The 19,067-nt window shown below is 35.6% G+C and overlaps 1 protein-coding gene across 2 annotated transcripts in view; it reads right to left on the bottom strand.

The window, feature by feature from the left end:
• Positions 1 to 1,056: 1,056 nt before the first annotated feature.
• LOC121426423 (tubulin polyglutamylase TTLL4-like) overlaps positions 1,057 to 19,067 on the bottom strand; it is a 31,062-nt gene continuing 13,051 nt past the window's right edge. For both annotated transcript variants that reach the window (XM_041622722.1, XM_041622723.1), the window contains 12 exons: positions 18,714 to 18,824; positions 18,157 to 18,428; positions 17,161 to 17,372; positions 16,405 to 16,527; positions 13,862 to 13,960; positions 12,943 to 13,077; positions 12,387 to 12,521; positions 11,016 to 11,121; positions 10,101 to 10,311; positions 7,911 to 7,981; positions 3,335 to 3,435; positions 1,057 to 2,232 (listed from right to left, as the gene is read on the bottom strand). In XM_041622722.1, coding sequence (XP_041478656.1) covers positions 2,061 to 2,232; positions 3,335 to 3,435; positions 7,911 to 7,981; positions 10,101 to 10,311; positions 11,016 to 11,121; positions 12,387 to 12,521; positions 12,943 to 13,077; positions 13,862 to 13,960; positions 16,405 to 16,527; positions 17,161 to 17,372; positions 18,157 to 18,428; positions 18,714 to 18,824 — 1,748 coding nt within the window. In that variant the 3' untranslated portion in view covers positions 1,057 to 2,060. The remainder of the gene's footprint in view (positions 2,233 to 3,334; positions 3,436 to 7,910; positions 7,982 to 10,100; positions 10,312 to 11,015; positions 11,122 to 12,386; positions 12,522 to 12,942; positions 13,078 to 13,861; positions 13,961 to 16,404; positions 16,528 to 17,160; positions 17,373 to 18,156; positions 18,429 to 18,713; positions 18,825 to 19,067) is intronic.

The following is a 19,067-nucleotide window of genomic DNA, read 5'->3' as shown; positions in this document are numbered from 1 at the left end:
AAAAACATGAAAAGCATGATTTTTTAAAATACTGAATAAGTCCAACAAAGGAATGAAATGCATTATAAGTAATTTCTAAGATTTAAAACAGTGTCAACCAGAACCTGTACATGCAACTAGAATAAAAAAATAACAAGTAAATTTCCTGTGCTAATTGCAGATAAATTTTACCTCAGCGAGGGAAATATCAGAAGTGACAAGGAGATAAAAGTTTATTATCAAATCAAAATTTCAGACTCTTTTTGCATGTGTTTCATAAATTGTCTTTGAAGTCAAAAGTTAGGAAGGACTGGAATTTGATTTAGTCAAACTAGAAGCTGAGGAAGGACTAGAATTTGATAAACCGAAAGAAATTTCAATAGGATATTGAGTAATATTCAATAATCAATTACACTTACAGCTTGGTCGACTTGACCTGAGTTTTCAAATTACTGGTAATGATTTACCCATTGTTTCTCATCGAACATATATCCCAATTAAAGCAGTTGATATTATCTGTAATGGAGATGCAAATAGCAGACTATTTGGAAAATTATCCTAGAATTACAATCCTGTTATATATTACTAGTATGCATTATATATTATATATCATTTCATCATACATTTTCAGTTAAGATGAAGGAAGTTTAGAATAGTAATTTTTAGAGGCACTGTATGGAATGGTTCTCAATATAAGAATAGACATATTTCAACACAAATCACACACATTCATTTCTCACAACATACAAGAGCACACAACGAGGAAAAGTAATATAACAAAATTGTAGAATAAAATTTGTATGGAAGAATATAGTTGATCTTCAGCTGAGTTCATTTTCCTATAAATCTATATCTGCAAACAGTAGCAACTTTGCTTCACAAGATTTCATAAAAAATCACAATCCAAACTAAAAACAAACAACTAATGATGGAAAGCATTACATCACAATCACAATTGTCAGCAACATGAATCACTTTGAATTTTGCAATGTCTTGTAAAATTTGTCATTGTAACTCAAAAATATATCAAGACATCCGGCTTTAAAGAAGATAAATATACAATCACATACAATCAAACATAATACACAGATAAAGATGAAAGACAAGATATGACAGGAATCATATAAATAGAAAAAAGAGGTCACAAAATTAATGATTTAAGTGTGTCAGTTCTAATTACCAACTCGATACAATCAGGAATTGAAGATAACAAGTGATCACATTCAGTTTCATTCAAAAAGACATAAGAAGCATTTCATTTGTAGAAAATGGAAGCAATGGAAAATAGTTTGATAAGGAGGCTTTTTATTGACATTAAGAATGGAATACAAGCCACGGCTCGCAACATACGGAATGCTCAACCCAAGAAATGGGTGTTGTAGTAGGAAGCGTAGCATTGGATTGGTCGTAAATGTGCAATCTATTTCGCAAATCAGCTGTATGATCAATCGCCAAGGCTTGTGTTACCGACCCTTGATGCAGAACAAATTAGTTCAAATGTATCACAACACAAATACTCAATATAAGAAAAAATGTATATAAGATCAATATCTAAAGTCGACATTGATTTGAGCAAAGTGAGAAGAGGAGAAAAGGGTGGTTTGTGAGAGAGATGGTAAACCTGTCCACACTTATTCACTGGAGACATTACTGCATTGATACTTTTGATTTTGTAAGAATGTATTAATACTAAGAAAATATATATGACAACAAAAAAACATTGATGATGGCAAACGGTTAACGCTTTGGAAGATTTTACTCCTTTTCCACTACAAAAGAAGATATTCAAGAAGACAAGAGAAACTGATAGCGAAGAAAGGTTGCATATAAGATAATTGATTTAAAACATTGGGACTTCATTTATCTTGTTGCTGGGTGAGATTGGGCATGCTCTTTAAACGTCGAGGATATCTACGCTGGATGCCTCCTGGTGGAAGCCCATTCTGCTTGGCGCTGGCCAGCAGGAATCCGTACCTGGCTCTCAACGAGGGCGTGTGTCTGGCCGACGAGAGCTTCTTCGGTTGCTTCCACTGACGGGAGGCTATCTGTTCCGGGGGCATGGAGGGCAGGCGTTGCCCCCATCAACTGGGCGGAGTGGTGCTGTTGCTGCTGCCTCCGTCCGGGATGCGATGGGAGTGGGGCGGGCGTGGCAGGGCGCGGCCGCCTGGTAGGGAGTGGGTGCTGCTGGAGGATGAGACGGATCGCATCTTGCTGCCACGGCGACGGATCTTGGGCAGAGACTGAGCCGAGGAACTGTGTATGGGGGAAGAAAAGATCAAGGACAACTGTAAAAGACATGGCTCCCATTTAGAATATCCTAAACACTTTGGATCCAAAAGTTATCATTAACCACTTTATATTTCGAAGTCAGAAAATTTATTTGGAGGGGGAGGGGTAATATACATTTCAAAACTAACAGCTTTGTATAACGATATGGTCTTGCACATCAGCCCCAATTCCACACTTGACATACTTTAACATTCATATTGAGCCTTAATAACATTTATATACAAAGATCTTCCTCCTAAACTGTAATGCTGTGCAAGATAATATTTTCATTCCTTTAACTTATTAATATTTTTTTCTTTATCCCCAAAGTCAAGTTAGCTCTCAGAATGTGATTTTACAGTATATGGAGAAATAAATCAAACATTTCTGATCCTGAAAGTTTCATTTAAAAAATCAAATATGACATAAATAAGTGATAGACCTGAAAGTTGGTTGCCAAAAATATGTGATAAATGCTAGTAAATATTGGCTGCTTGATTCTGTTTCTCTTTCTTTTTATGGTAACCCTTTGGAACTCGGCAGGATAGCTTTTTTGCTGGTAAACGCCAAGCTGGTATATAACAAATTACCCAGGAAACGTTTTACGTCTAGGTTAATCAGTCATATTGCAGAGCTGCCAACCTGAAAAAGAACATTTCAGTATTTTTAAAGCGGAAAATCAGTATTTTGGTGAGGAAATCAGTATTTTCGAAGAAATACCATAGGACAACACATAAAACTGAAACTTGAGAAATCAGTATTTTGCATCAAACCATCCGTATTCTTCTCATTTTTCAGTACTAAATACAAAAAATCCGTACCACTTGGCAGCTCTGATATTGGCTGACGTTATAGATGACAGATGCTATTCTCGGGTCTTTTTATAAAGGGGAGACAATGGCAGAGTAGGGATTCAAACTCACAACCTTGCCATTATGAGTCCAATGCTCTAACCACTGGAACACACGACCCGTAGAGTATGAAATAGGCTTGATGTGCAAGACCATATAGTTATACAAAGCTGTTAGTTTTGAAAATGTACATTACCAGATGAACATGTACACTGCATATCAGGTTCCAGCCTTACCTCTTTTGCAGTGAAGGATGCACAGGCATGGGCAAGCTACATGATGGGGCACTGGACGTACGTGGCTCCCGTGTTCCTATCACGCTCGAGATTGGAGTCCACTATAAGAAGAAAATAAAACAGTTGTTAAAGCAATATCACCAAATAATCAACCTTTTCTGTACATCCAACCGTCCTTTTTCTTAACTCTTGTACATCACTACATGAACTGTTCACTCCATTTGATAATTTGATAACATTAACATCCTTACACTAGAACTAGAAAAAAAAGAGACATACCATTTCAGGAAGGCCCCCACATATAGGGATTGCACGTACATAATTTATGGAACTGCCTTTATCTATAAGTGTCATAGTGACATATCACTTTTAAACAATTTTTGGCATGCTCAAAGTTTTACATCAAATATTTGAAAGGGGTTTCAGGTACCTATCTCTAGAACACACAATATGTACCAGTATGTCAAAAAATCATGATAAATGTGTTAAAAGGGTAACATTTTAATCAAAATACACTATATTCCCTTCTAATATTGAAATACATGGTACTATGATCGTTGAAATGCAGTGTTGAAACATTGAGTATTTGGGTAGAGACTTTCTTTCATATCATCGCCTATAATACATGTACATATACATGTAAAGACCAAAATGTGTGCCAAGATATTGCTCATAAGCTATAAAGAAGAAGTACTGTACGACAAACACGACACAGTTCAATGGAACACTCTAACCATTTACTGATTCAAGTGTCATTTGGATGTTTAATGCTTAAATTAATAGCATTTTAATGATTCCACAGAATACATCATCAATCACTTCTCAAGAAAGAAAGTTAGCCATTTCCTTGGGAAAAAAATCTTGCTTTCATGAACTCAATAAAACATTTATCTATGTACATGTAATTAAGATTTTAATAAATGATTAATAAAAGACAAAAATAAAGCAGGCAAGTGGTTAATTGATACCTATTAAATGTCATATTTGTTATAAATAGGTCTTTAAAAATTTACAGCATACAGGTCACATGAAATACATATATCTAATACAATATAACATTTAAAATGTATATCAATTTAAATTACCGATTAGTCACACACTGAAATTATTAATTTAGGATAAAATCTGACAGTATCCTCTTCTGATATACATGTAGAGTCTTGACAAGAATAGAAAAGAAATATCTACAAATCCTAATGAAATTATTAAAAAAAAATCACTCAACTATTTGACCCTAATTCTCAAAGGTTTTCTCATTTTAACCCTTGCGTTATATTTTGTCAATAAAATATCAAGGATTTTATTATTTCACTGATATTGACAGAGTTTACAACTTATAAACAGTGTCATGTTCATTCTTGGAACAGACACTTTTATACAATTAACTTCTCTATCTCTCTCTTTTAAAGATGTATTTTATTATGCGCTTCTTTAATGGTACAAACTATAATTTTGCATATTTTCCTATTTACATATATATGTACATGTACCATCTGTCATTTTGTAAATATACTTTGTTTTTACAGCTGAATGAATTGATCGAAAATAAAGTTGTACATGTACATGTTAATGTTAACAATTAGCAATCACAATAATACACTGTATTGGAAATTAGTAAAAATGTATTAATTCTATTTCTAAAGTTCAAAGGAAAAAACAGTTTCAAAGATACCACATGGTTACAAACTTTAGTACAATATTCTAAAATGCTAAATCTATTAATGTTATACATATATATGAACCTACACAATTCATACAAGTTGCCATGACCATGTTAAGAACATAACTGCAAACTCACTTTAGAAATGCATTTTACATGATTTGGACTTTGTATCATATAGTTAAGCAATTTATCATTACATTGATACATGTATGTATGGTTGAATGCATACAATCATCATATCATTGATGATAATGTGCATATGAATTGAAATCATTATTAGCCTTTATCAAGTGCTAAAATTTATTTTACAAGGAATGAGGAGTTCCATTCATTTGAAAAAGTCACCACCGATACTATATGGCCTGAATTCACCAAAGAAGTTAAGTGTATTAAAATCAAGATCAATGGGTAAAAAACCATGGATTAAGCAGATTTTGTGTATGATTCTGCACATACACTGGAAAAATTCCAATAAAAAAAACAAGATATTAGTGAAGGGTTGATTAATTATAATACATGACACCTGCATAGTCCATGGGTTTGTAAACCCTCACTGGTTGAAACCTCTGTTGTAAATAAAGATTTCACTTCAAGTCCCAATGTCAACAATGGATTAGAGGAAATTAGAATCAGGGAGTTATGAAGGGTGAAATGATGACTACTTACTATGCTTCTCCTTTGAAACATAGGAGTGTTCCACTGATGCAATGATTAAATGGTATGATAGTCAACATGAGGTGATTAAGACTATTAAAAGAAAATGACTACTGGAAGACAAGGCTATCTGAAAATTAACTATTAAAAGAAAAACTAGAATAGGTATGTACTTGGAGCCAGATTCATGGTAACTTTAACATTTAATCCTCTAGATTATTTTTTCTCTCATAATAAATAACCCATTTCCAATTGATTCAGAGCCTGGGATGGTCTAGCACTCCACAAGCAGCATCGACTTCACTTTTCTTCCAATTTATTGTATTTGCTGCATCTAATCTTTGGAAAAAATGACGATTTTTTTTTTATTACTGTCAAATACCAAACTAACAACACACTTTTGTGTTTTTTACTTAATTTAAATAAGAAAACATTGGAGAAAATCATTGTCCATTTGTTTTCACATAAACATTACACTTAAGAGGAGAGATGATTAGGACTACCAATATCAAATTTTACAAAACACATTAACAAAAAATGATCAACAAAGATTGAACTATAAAGTAAAAATAACATACGTTTTATGCAAATTCTGCCTTCTCCCCCCATGATAAAACCTGAACTCCTCGCACTAATTTGAAGATGCTACCCGACCCCCACCCTACTTCTGCTTGCAAATAGTCTTATAAAAGTACAGCGACACCCTTTAAATGCTTATTTGTCAAAATACTTCACAGTTCTGTAAAGAATTCCTTCAATACGAATGCAAGAAAATACCATTCATAAGTTGTTGTTTTTGAACCCCACTGACATATTTATCAAGACATTATTAGAGATGAAATATGTTGATAGTTTGAAAGGCTATTGGGATAAATTGCAATAGGATATAAGTCAGGATGGAATACAGGAACATCATTTTGATTCTCCTAGGTTGCACTACATACTCAGCTGTTTATTTTGATGAGGGATTTTTCAATGTTAATCTTTTGTGAGAGAAATGTCAAACACAATTCAATATCACAATAAATATCAGGACTAAAGAATTTTTCTGTAGTGTTGAAAGACCCTAGTGTACATCAGCATGAGCCACATTATATACATGTACATATCCCCTTCACATTTATTTTGCCATTTACAGACTGAATTACATCTACTACACACATGAAAAGAAATTAGTTTTTTATCTAACTGCATGGTACATGATTTGTGATCTTTATAATGGTAACATGTCAAGAATATAGTTTTCATACAAATCATGATCAGAACCAAACGCAAAATATCAAAGAAAGTTCGTTTCCCCCCAAAATAAATTATTTGTGTAAATGGGAAAATATCAGGCAAGGGAAGCACCCCTGGCATTCTGACAAGCACCATTGCCACAAATGGTGGAATATTTGTATATCTTTAGTAGGAATGTGTACATGTAGTTAATGACCCATGAACACACTGCAGAGTTACCACCACCACCACATTTTCTAGAGGATAATAACAGCTTTTATGCCGTAAAGGAGGTTTTAGAATGTGTGCCCTTTTTCCCAAAATCAAATAGATTGTATGTGCATCCAGACACACCTTTCTAACATGAAATGATGACATGCAACTAAATATATATGCTAATGTATGAATACACTACACACTGAATATACATGTATACTGAATGAAAATAAATGAGAAATGGAAAAGTGTATCACAGAATGAAAAGAGTGACGTTGATGATGATAATGATGAATATTCCAAACAGCGATCTAAACTAGATAAATGAATGTATAATATGACTAACATCTACCAATCTCTAATATCAGCAATCCAATGGCCTTTTCTAATTCTGGGCTCCATAACACCAAGGTTTGCTATCAATTACTCAACTGCAGTGGCCAATCAAATTCTTTGTAGCATGTGCATTTTGAATGAAACACCAACCAAGAACCAATCAAGAGTGTTCTTCCATATCCACTATCCATTACAAACCTTGGTGTTACAGAGCCCACAAGGGAGCATTTCACGAAACAAATGGCCAGGGACTTTCAATGACTATTTGTTATAAGCTACCAAAATCCTTGCATCTAAATGGCTCAGAGCAAATCTGTCAGTGAAAAATCACTGAATATTCATTTCATGAAACACTCCCCTGGCTTGTGTCAATGCACATTGAAACATACCAACATGAGGAGCGCAAAAGAAATCAATTGTAAACAAGACAACATTGAAAAAAAAAAACAGATATGCTAGGAAAGAAGTATATTTTGTTTTTTGACTTACAGTATGACTATCGTCCTTGTTAGTAGCAAGATGTATCCCCTCCATACAGTAATCTTCCAAAAGAGCTAGTCCTGCAAAACAAAAGGGATACTTTTCATTTAAAGGGATATTTAAAACCTCTCTAAAGATTCAGTAAAGATTCATTTATATTGATTATATCTGCCTTTCTCATTCTCCTTGTATATTGTCAAATACCCCAGAATAGGAGCCAACTTGGTAGGGTTGAGTATCAACTTGAACTAACCAGAGATGCCAAGTTCACAGACCAGGGGGGCGTTTCATAAAGCTGTTCGTAAGTTAAGAGCGACTTTAAGAACGACTGGTGATCCTTTCTTACGCGCTAAACCATCGCCTATGGTGTATACCATTTACCAAAAGAAATGTTCACCAGTCGTTCTTAAAGTCGTTCTTATCTTACGAATAGCTTTATGAAACACCCCCCTGGTCTGTGAACTTGGCATCTCTGGGTAGTTCAAGTTGAGATTTTCTGTGAATCTGAGTGAGATCACAGACATTGTGTACAATGTATATGGGTATAGGCTGTGATAGTTACGTGAGACAGAGATTTGAGGGGATGAACAAGAGTCCAAAATGCTTGAGTCTCATGCATAATGCATGAGACTTGGTAGCTCTGACTAACATTCCAATCTTCCACAAGTGTTTTGACCATCTAATCTTTTTTCATCCAGTGATTCTCGGTGAAAATTCTAATTTTAATGGAAATTAAGGATTTATTATCAATTTCTCTTAGAACACTCATGGGTAGAGTATAAGTAAAGAAGAGAACAAAATATGTATTTTTCATATCTGGTGGGACCAAATGGTAATTTCATTAATATTTTATCAAGCACAATTTAATCACAGGGGCATTCAAGAGGTTCATCCTACAATGATTAGGACAAACTTGATGATTTGTACCACTTGCTCTACTAGAAGATGGTCTAATTCTCAAATCATCAAGCACCATCATGGCTAAACCAATTTGGTCTACTATCAAGTTAATTTAGTTCGACCAAGTAAAAAAGACAACAATTTTGAGGCTTCTTTTTTACAACCTACTGGCTAAATGAGGAAAAACATTATTTGCTTCATTTTCAGCGGCTCCTTTTCCCAACCTACTGGCTAAATCAGGCAAAACATTATTTGTTTTATTTTCAGCGGCTACTTTTGACAACCTGTGTAAATATCCTACTTTGTAGTAAACTGGGATCTTATGGGCTCTTTTATTTTCCAAGGCTATATAGACCATTTCGAGAGAGAAATTGCCCCAAGCCCCCGTGTATTTTATTTCCCTGGATCCAACCAACACTTGGTTGATTACTCACTTGTGACTACAGGTATAATTTAGTCTGACGCCCTGATGGTTTAACTCCCTCTTCACCTACGTCGGGGGCAGATCCAAGATTTTTCAAAAGGGGTACATTTTTCAGATGAAAAAAAAAAAGAATTTTAATCTAAAAATGAAGGTCATTTCATTTGGTCCACAAGAAATTTGACAAGCAAAAAAAAAAAGTCCTCACTTTCAAGTTTTGATTATGGCTCTCAAAAGGGGGGCATGAGTTGGATCCGCCACTGGTCTACATATCATTTTGCACTATGTTAGTAGACCAACTGGTTGCAGATGAACTAGAGTTAGACCATGTGGGATGAGACACAATAGAAAGTAGGCGAAGTGGGTGTAGACCAAGTGATAATTTATCAACCTAGGCTACATTTCATAAAAAGATGACATGATAGGAACTCTTGCTGGAATGTCAACTACCATGACAAAAATGAGAATTCTGCATCCTGAAGTTGACATTGCCCGCTGGGGGGGTACTCACAAAATAAGGTATACGGGGATGTGCTGCTGGAATGGGTCACTTTTTTAGAAGAAACCCCTAAACATGGGGTCTGGTTTTATGCTGGAAAATCCCTTTGGCCCCAATTTATAGATACTGGCCTTAAACATGGGTCCATATTCTTCTCAAATTTTGGGTGGTAACTTTTTTTTTTGCTTGTCAAATTTTAATAAATCCTTAATAATGGGTACCTTTTTAGTCAAAATGACCAGTAAATATGGGTATGGGGTTTGAATCTTCAGCCGCACACCCCGTCCAAACCTAATCTAAGTACCCCCCTCCCCCCAGACATTCCAACAAGAGTTGCTATCATACAAACTTTTTGTGAAACGGTGCCCCGATGACTCACCTCTCGCCTGTGTCCTGTGGTACTTCCTCACCCATTCATCAAGGAGGATGTTGTAGTAGCGAGGAGCCTCAAAGAACCGATGGTACTTCTGGGAGGTGGGACTCGGGAAGGCTCGCTCAAAGCCGCCCCGCCGGCTGAACTCATCCTCCGTCTGGACCAGGTGCCGGATGTCATCGGGGGTCAGCGTGTCAAGGATGGACATCTTACATTGCTATTAATGAAGATTCAAGATTTATCACAACATATTGTCAAAGCTTAATAGCTGGATTGGCAAATGTTTCACACAACAAAATCAAAATAACACAAAAAAAAACAAGCAAAAGAACAATTCAAGAAATCATGAAAACAGCTACATGTACAATAAAATATCAAATATTATGATAAATTCTAGTGGTAGGAGGAATCTTTAAATGGGATGAATCACTACTTTGGCAACAAACTTTGTATCGAAAAAAAGAGATATGAGTACTTAATCACAGGGCTGATTTTATCAATTGATTTATTGATTACAATAATCATTATGTACAGGGCCATGGTGTTCTTGTTATATAATTCAATGTATTTGATTACGCTTATGTATAATTCTTACAAGATGTAAACAAGTGACATGAGAATCGTCAACACTGCAAGAGAAGCAGCATCTCTATCTTGCAGGCAAAAATTATTTTGTTTTTTTCAGGGGCTACATTTCACAAAATATCTGCAATAATTGGATAAGCTTTAATATTGTAGTGAATGGGGATGTTCTAAGACTATTTTGAGCATTTCGGAAGCAAAATTGCCCCCAGCCCCTGAGCAATTATTTCCCTCCCATCTTGCCTTGTTTGGCAGACGAGACAAACAAAATATCTCTGGTAGTACTAGTAGGATGCTTTCTCTAGAAATCATAAGAGACCATATGTGAACAAGCCTTACCTCATCTATATGCTTCTGTGTGTAGAATGCATGCTTGGCCCGTTCATCCTTGGCTAGATGATTGGTGTAGAGATTTTTATTCATGATCACGCCGCTGTAGTCCACCCTGCAAGGGAAAGCACAAGCAGTTATCTCATCATATACTCGGACCTAGTGGTCCCTGTACGAAATCCATGTGAAATAAAGAATTCAGAAGTCAACATATTAATATGTAAATAGCTACAGCCACTGGCAAATCTATCGAGTTACTGTTCATGGAATGATTGCACTTCCATTTCATGTCAACTAGTATGCGTAAAAGCCTATTTCGACAAAATTACATGAAATTTTCACTTTGCCAAACATTTTTCACAAGAATTGTACAAAGCGACCATCCTGAAAAGCTTTACACTCTGAATACAAGCTCACTTCAAAGTAATCTATATAGGGACAGTGATTTTCCGTTTCAAAAAAATACCTTTTCCGTTTCAGAAAATCTTAAATTCCGTTTCGGCATGTCAGAAAACGGAAATTCCGTTTCCCTATAGACTTTGTACACACGGAAAAGTGACAATTCCGTTTACCCATCCAGTAGCAATAAGACAAGTTAATGCTCGCGCTGGTCAAAATTTGGATCTGTCACTGTACCAACAACGCAGTAGGATCCGCTCTATTCGGATCTATGCGGGCACAAAACATATTTTGACACATATCTAACATGAATACATCCTCACCTTTCACATTTCTAGCATATTTCACTGTTGAATGAACTTTTATAGATAATTTTGGGGGGTTTTGGACATCGTTTCGAGCAGTCAATGATTTCATTCTATCCGCCATTTTGGATTTCAAGATCGTGCTGTACATTATCAAACATAGAGGGCAGCAAAACACGACCTGCATGTGAATGATTTCCATACGGCCGATCGACTGTACCCTGCCAGAGCGGCCGGGAAGGACCGCGGCGAGGGGTACGATCGGGTGTGAAGGAGTGAAGAGCAGTCACGATGTGTTGATTTTGTTGTGATTGTGGTGAAGTGAGATCGTGTTTTGTGGCCATTTAATATTCGTATTTTGTTGAGATTTTGGAGTAATTTATGTTACTGTTCTGTGTTTTTTGAGGAATAATATGTTTTCTGTGACTTTCCGTTTGAAATACCACTTTCCGTTTCAAAAGACCATTTCCGTGAATTCCGTCCGTTTTCCGCGATCGCGGAAAATCACTGTCCCTATCTATAAAACAAACACATCTTGTAATCAACTAATATGAGAAGTCCATTATGGATTAGTGCATTGACTTTTTCTTCTTGGTTCGACTACAAATATTCCTGCCATTCACAAGACAAAAGGAGTGTTCCAAAGAAAATGTTTGATGATTTCTGTCATACTCACTTTGTCATACCATTCGGAGGTAGCACTGAAGTGAAGACGTCATTCTTATCAGGGATCATAAAGCTGCTTATATTGAGGAGATCCTTGATCATTTCACCTTTGACCTGAACATCAAGCTCCGCGTTGGAATGTAGACTGTTACAAGAGAAAATCACATCATGAAAGGGGATTTGTGAAAGTAGATTGGAAATTCAGTTATCAAATAAGTCCCCAGTTTTGGGCGATATGAAAAGCTGATAAATGGAATTCAAGAAGTACATTCGTATAAATTTTCCTTTAAATACAATTAAAAAAAAGAGGAAGAGGTGCTAATATACAGTATTTACATAGAAATAATAGAAAATACAAGAACAGGAAGATACCCCAATTAATATACCAATATGCATAAATTGTCAAGCAAAATATTAAAAACATATGTTATACAATTCTTGAAGAAGACATCATTTTATCTATTTAAAATACCATTTTCAAGATGAGATTGCACAATTTTTTTTTCAAAGAATGCATGTTTTGTGAATAAAAAAAAATACATGATTGTTTTAATTGATGACCTTACCTTGGAGAGATATTAACCTCTAGAATCCAAGGGCGTAGATTCTCATCCAGCATGATATCAAAACCAAAGAGTTCATGGACGGAGAAACGACTTTTACAGTTGGCCTTGATCATACTGTTCACTTGAGACTCAGCACTGTAAGAATTACAAGGTAACAGGAGGGGAATGCAATTCATTCATTCAATCCATAATAATTTTGAAGTTTATTATCAATCACTTGATGTTCTTCAAATCTGTAAAAATACTATGGCCCATATTCTTAGGTCGGGTTTAACTTAAACTCAGGTTTAAAGTTGTGGTTTAAGTATGGATGGCCAATTGTTACATAAATCACTAACAGTAGAGATATCATATTTCAGCTCATTTGGCTCTTAAATAATTCATAATTGTCTAGGAAGTATAAATAGATGATTAACTTCACCATCGATGAATCAGGAAAGAGCACAGCAAACATAAGAAACATACAACTTAATAACAAATTTTGACACCTTTGGCTTTCCATAATTTTAGCACAGAGTTAGACCATGGTCTAAGTTAAACCTAACTTCAGAATACGGGCCCATGACCCCAAACATTGTTAACTTGACATTACATTGTATGGTTAGGATCCTCCTATAAAGAGATGCGGAAGACAGATTTTTCAAAGCTGATTATGAATCCCCTTTACATTAATGAACCTCCACGCATTTTAAATTTCAAATTTTGATCTAGATAAGAAATACAGCTATATCACATGGACCAGTTCATAACAACCAACTGCTTATGAAGTTTTTCTTGTCTCCTTTTGCCTACTATACAGATTTGACTGTATAACCTTTTCGAAAATACAAATATTTAAAAAAAATCATCCCTTCTCTCTACTTTGCCTCTTTTCATCAAAATACAAGGTTAAATATTGAATGATTACAGCTTTACTCACCACACTATAGTTTTGACAACCACATCTTTGATAGACTCCCATACAGCATTAGTGTCAACGCCATCTTTCTGCATAAAGCCCCACAATGCTTTCAAACTCCTGTGAAAAGAGAAGATGGGTTATAATGCAATAATGATGCAAATGATATGTCATAAAAAAGATTTCTTTTTAAATATTTCTAAGAAACTTTCTGTCCTCATCCTTCCTGAATAATAAAAAAAACCTAAAGGAAAATGGATTTCTCTCTATCAGGGTTCCCAGCTTTTCAAGAAAACGAAATTCCCTCATTTTTCCCTGATGAAGTTTAAAAATTCCCTGATAATTATTTAAACCCATTCCCAATTTCACATGTTTCTTAAGTTGTTGCAGTGAATTACATGTCATTTCAGTATAAAAACAATAATGTAAATCTAATTAGTACCACCATAACCAGTTATTCAATGGATGTTGTTTTGACATGCAACAAAATATAACAGAGTCTGACTGACTACCATGCTTTGGACTTTTGGGCTGATCAAAATTCCCTGATTTTTCCCTCATTTGAGGCATTTTCCCTGATTTGAGATAATTTTTATCAAATTCCCTGATTTTTCCCTGACTGGAAAAAAGTAAAATAATTTTCTGTGATTTCCCTGATGGGCTGGGAACCCTGTATATTAATTGAAAATCAAAGAAATTCATATCAAGCAAAAAACATCAATTAAGCACTAGCACTTTCAATGAACCCATGATGACCTTTAGTCAACTGAACTACATTTAGCATGGATAAAGTTCAGGAGCAACTGACTGAGAAAGGAATGATGTACATTACTGAAATCGACCTTCCTGTAATGAACATCATGCATCCTGTCACCCCACATTCCAAATCAACAAAGATGTTAATTACATCATTACATCAAGCCACCTGTTAATTACATTGTGAATTACACTGTTGGTATGTCAGCAAACTACAACTGAGTACATATCTGTCAATCAGAGTTTTCATATCAATTATATATTTCTTTAACTCAGTAAGGTTGTTGACCTTAATTATCATAAATCTGCAATTTATTACCGGTAATCAAATTTGCAGGGAAATCTGTACCTTGCCATTACCACAACCCAAAGTCAATTACTAAACTTTTTGACTGATTTTGGAAAATACAGTTTCCAAGGCAAAACCCTGCTCTTTTCCTTTCCCTAAGAAATTGGGAAGTATTACAAAATCGGTCGATGATTTCAAATAATCAATGAAGGGCTTGTTTTTTCTTTGTAACTAAGATCACTTGGCAGGCATATTATAATTTTAAAGGGAAGCCCAACAAATCCATATCTAGCTGATTTGAACAGTTAGAGGTAAGCCTGGGACTTTGAAAGTTTATTTTGAAGATCTTTTTTTTTATCAGTGCTCGACAGTGATTTTTTTTTCTTCTATCGCCTATACTGGTGGACCAAAGTAATACAGAAATACAATAGAAATTCAGTGTAAAGAATACAAAAATTTACCAGTTTAAACACTGAATTTCCCCTCAGTTTCATACGATTATAAACTTGAAACCATAAATCAATCAATTGAGACTATGAAAATAAGGTTACAATGTAAGATTTATCATCTTTCTTGCTTGAATTAATCGACCTTTAACAATATAATCCTCATTGCATTTTGTTTTGGCACTGACATCAATGCAATCTCATAATTACTCCAATTGAGTTAGTACCGTTGTGGGGGTAAGTAAGAGGTGAACAGCATAGCAGGTGCCCCGTTTCAGAAAGACTTACTGTATTTCGAAAAACTATCATCCTTGACTGAGTAGACTCCTTTTTTTTCTTCTTCTTCATTTTATGTTCTTTTCTCGCTCTCACTCTTCCTATGATTCTATCTCTTATCTAATTTTTCTTTCTCACTTTCCTTATTCTTATGTTGCAATGTGTGATTGCGGGTGTATGTGCTTTTTCATAGACCTATGGTGTGCAGGCCTTTAGCTAATACTTATGTTTTTTAAACAAAGATATTTTAATGTTATTTTTTGTATTTTATTGTTTTTCTCAATTGTAATTTAGGGCCTCAAATTTCAGCACAGGATGCTTTTTCAGTGGTCCTGGCTCATTCTTATATGTTTGTTTACTTTTGTAACTTCTTGATTGTTTTAATTTGCCAAATGAAATTGAATTGAAATTGAAAAAATCAGTTTATTGTATTTCTATGGAATACTTGATAGTAATTTGCTACTGAACCCTGTTACCATGCTTGCTGCTATGGTTGTAACCATAATGGTCATAACTAATAGTCGTAAATCTTTATAAAACGGCGCCGCAGTTTGAAATAAATAAGTAATGCCAACCAGTAGCGGACCGTGACCCTGAGGAGACAAAGCATTGGGGGGGGGCACTGCATTGTTTGTGAACAATGCCGTGCCCCCCCCAATGCTTTGTCTCCTCAGGGTCACGGTCCGCCACTGATGCCAACAAAGAATGCAACTAATGTTACAGCCAATAAATTCAGGTTTTATAGTGTATATTATCAGCGGAGGACACAATTTCGTCCCTTCCCTGTATCAACGTACCATTTGTGGCCTTGGCATGCCGTGCTATCCGAGTTAGGAGTGAAGTCTGCGTTCTTCTTGTTAATGCTGTAGTTGGTCAGGTGCATGAACTTGTTTGACAGGCTCTTCATAGAAGAGGAGTATCTGAAGCAGAAAATAGTTTGTATTCATTAACATTTTATCGCTTACTCCATTATCATTTTTTTTTTTCATGTGAACTTGTTAATTAAGATACTTACAGTGACTAAGCATAAATAATTTATGTTTTAAATTGATTATAGTTTGATTCTTAACTTATTTCAGCTGATAAAACAGCCTTCTGGAATATGAAAAATACATATTTATCAGTATCACCACATACTCGTATCATATTTCATGTTTTTCTCCATATAATGAAAAATACAAGTTGATTCCTCCAAGAATGTTTCATCAATCTAAGAATTGATTTTAAATCGATTTAAGTCGGTGAAACACACCCGAGGGGCCTGTTGCATAAACTCTTTACGTTTACAAACACCAGCAAAAAGTGCAAACACTCAGGTAAGTAGAATCCAAGCATGCAATCAGTCGCGCTGATGTTGCAATTTTAATAATACATATTAGAGAAGCTCATAAATCACAAGAGTTCTTGAATCACATCTATATAACAATCATAAGTATCAATGATGCAATGTAGAAATCTTCATTCAAAGAAAATAACATTGAAACAGTTGTCTTTATTATCCCCCCCAAAAAAAAAATTTATTCAGCGTGCAAAGTTTTAAAACCCCAACTTACTTCATGGTAGCAAATCTGGCAAGACCATTGGAAAAGATGTAGATGCGGAGGGGGTCGTAGCTACTGACGTAGACATAGATGCGTAGATCAAACTTACTCCCGTTGATCAGGTAGGGCTTGGCAAGATAGCGCTGGACGATGACTGCTCTCCTACGAGGTATCTGGCTCCACTTGTGAATAACCCTAATGCCAATACCTCGTGCTGATGCAGGCTGGATAAAAGTTTGACAAGATAAGAGAGGTATTTCAAATGATTTTGAAATATATAAAAGGCAGAGGAATTTGGAATTGGGTGACATGTTTAACCTGTTGAAAACAGAGAAACAGGCTCGGGTCTGAGGAAAATGTGTAGTTTAGCATGATTAGCCAGTCTTCAAGTGGTTAAAATTAGCCTAATTACAATAAATCTGGTATTATTCAGTTTTCATGAAGAGTGGGATATAATTTGCTGACATCGATTTTGTGAAAAGCGCTGGAAATACTTGTGATAGAGTTACATCTGGACAACACCAGTAACTGGGTTCGCACAGGAATGGAATCAATAGAATGGGTTTACACAATTTCCGCAGTAAAGGCCAAGTTACATCGGAACCGAATCAACTGCGAATCCATCCGAATACAAGTATTTGGATGATTTTGAGAGTATTCTGTTCTCCCTCCGCGATTGCAAGAAAATTCAGAAAGGATTCGGAAACATTTGAATCCATCGAAACCATCCGAATTACGCCGAATTCAGCTATAATCGGTCCAAATTTATGCGGGAGAATTTATTTTCACCATGTAAGGTAGTCCTCAAAAGAACTGTTGGGTATTCTTTCGGATACACTCCTGAGGAATAGCAGAGTTCACGAAACACCAAGACCACCAGTGCTTTTAAGAACCTAACATATTGAAAGCGAAAATTTTATCATCTAAACACAGTATTGCTCAAACTGTAACAATTATCTTGTATTTTGTTTTATGTGTAATGCCATTTTTAAAACTTTGAAATCTCACCGGTTTTAGGATCCACTTTTGCTTCTGACCTCCGTCCTCCCATGCCCTCTTGAGTAGCTTAAGGTCAAAGGGCAGTACGTAGGTCTGCGGAAAAAAGTTGTAGTCCTTCTTGCCGTAGTGGAGCTGCATACGGTGCAGGTTACGCCAAAGCCGGTCCTTGCGCCCGATTTGAAACGACCCCGGTACGTGGTTCACTTTTTGGTACTCTCGTATAGACTTGAAGCCGGAAGCTTTCATATGCTTGCCCCAATAGCCAAGCCACTCATTTGCCTCTGTACAATACAAATAAATATAAGGTTAAGAATGATTAGAAAATGTAGATTTCAACTCTAAATTGAAAATGGTAATCCCCATAAGTTGCAAAACAGCCCCTATAAATTAAAACTTGTGACACGAAGATGAAAACTGTAATATCCCTCTCTCCCACCTCCTTGTCCTCATTATCCTCCTTCCCCCTCCTCCTCCTCATTCGCCCTCATCATCCTCCTAGAAAATAACCCGTTTGCAGGTGTGCAACCAAATCATCCAAAACAAGAATTCCAGAGCTTTATACTTACTCTTTGTTGCCCTGAATCCTGATCTTGCGATGCAGTTCTTGACAACGTGGGGTGTGATTGGACTCATCCTCCATTTCAACAGTTTCCTCAGCTCCCAAGGCAAAGACACAACTATTCAATGAAATGAGTCAAGGGGAATGTGGCATATTAAAGGTAATGGCCCATATTCTGAAGTTCGGTTGACTTTACAGGCCACGGTTTAATTCTTGTGTTAGAACTATGGGAAGCCAAAAATTTTCTAGCTGCATTTTATATCATAAGATTTCTATCTTTGCTTGACTCTTCCTTCATATTTTTATAATGAAAAGAACTATTCAGTAATATTACAAGTCAGTTATAAATGATTTGAGTGTT

The sequence above is a fragment of the Lytechinus variegatus genome, chromosome 13 (assembly GCF_018143015.1).
Source record: "Lytechinus variegatus isolate NC3 chromosome 13, Lvar_3.0, whole genome shotgun sequence".
Taxonomy (NCBI): Eukaryota; Metazoa; Echinodermata; class Echinoidea; order Temnopleuroida; family Toxopneustidae; genus Lytechinus; species Lytechinus variegatus.
The sequence above is the reverse complement of the archived record's forward strand: the minus strand, read 5'-3'. Positions and strand labels throughout refer to the sequence as shown.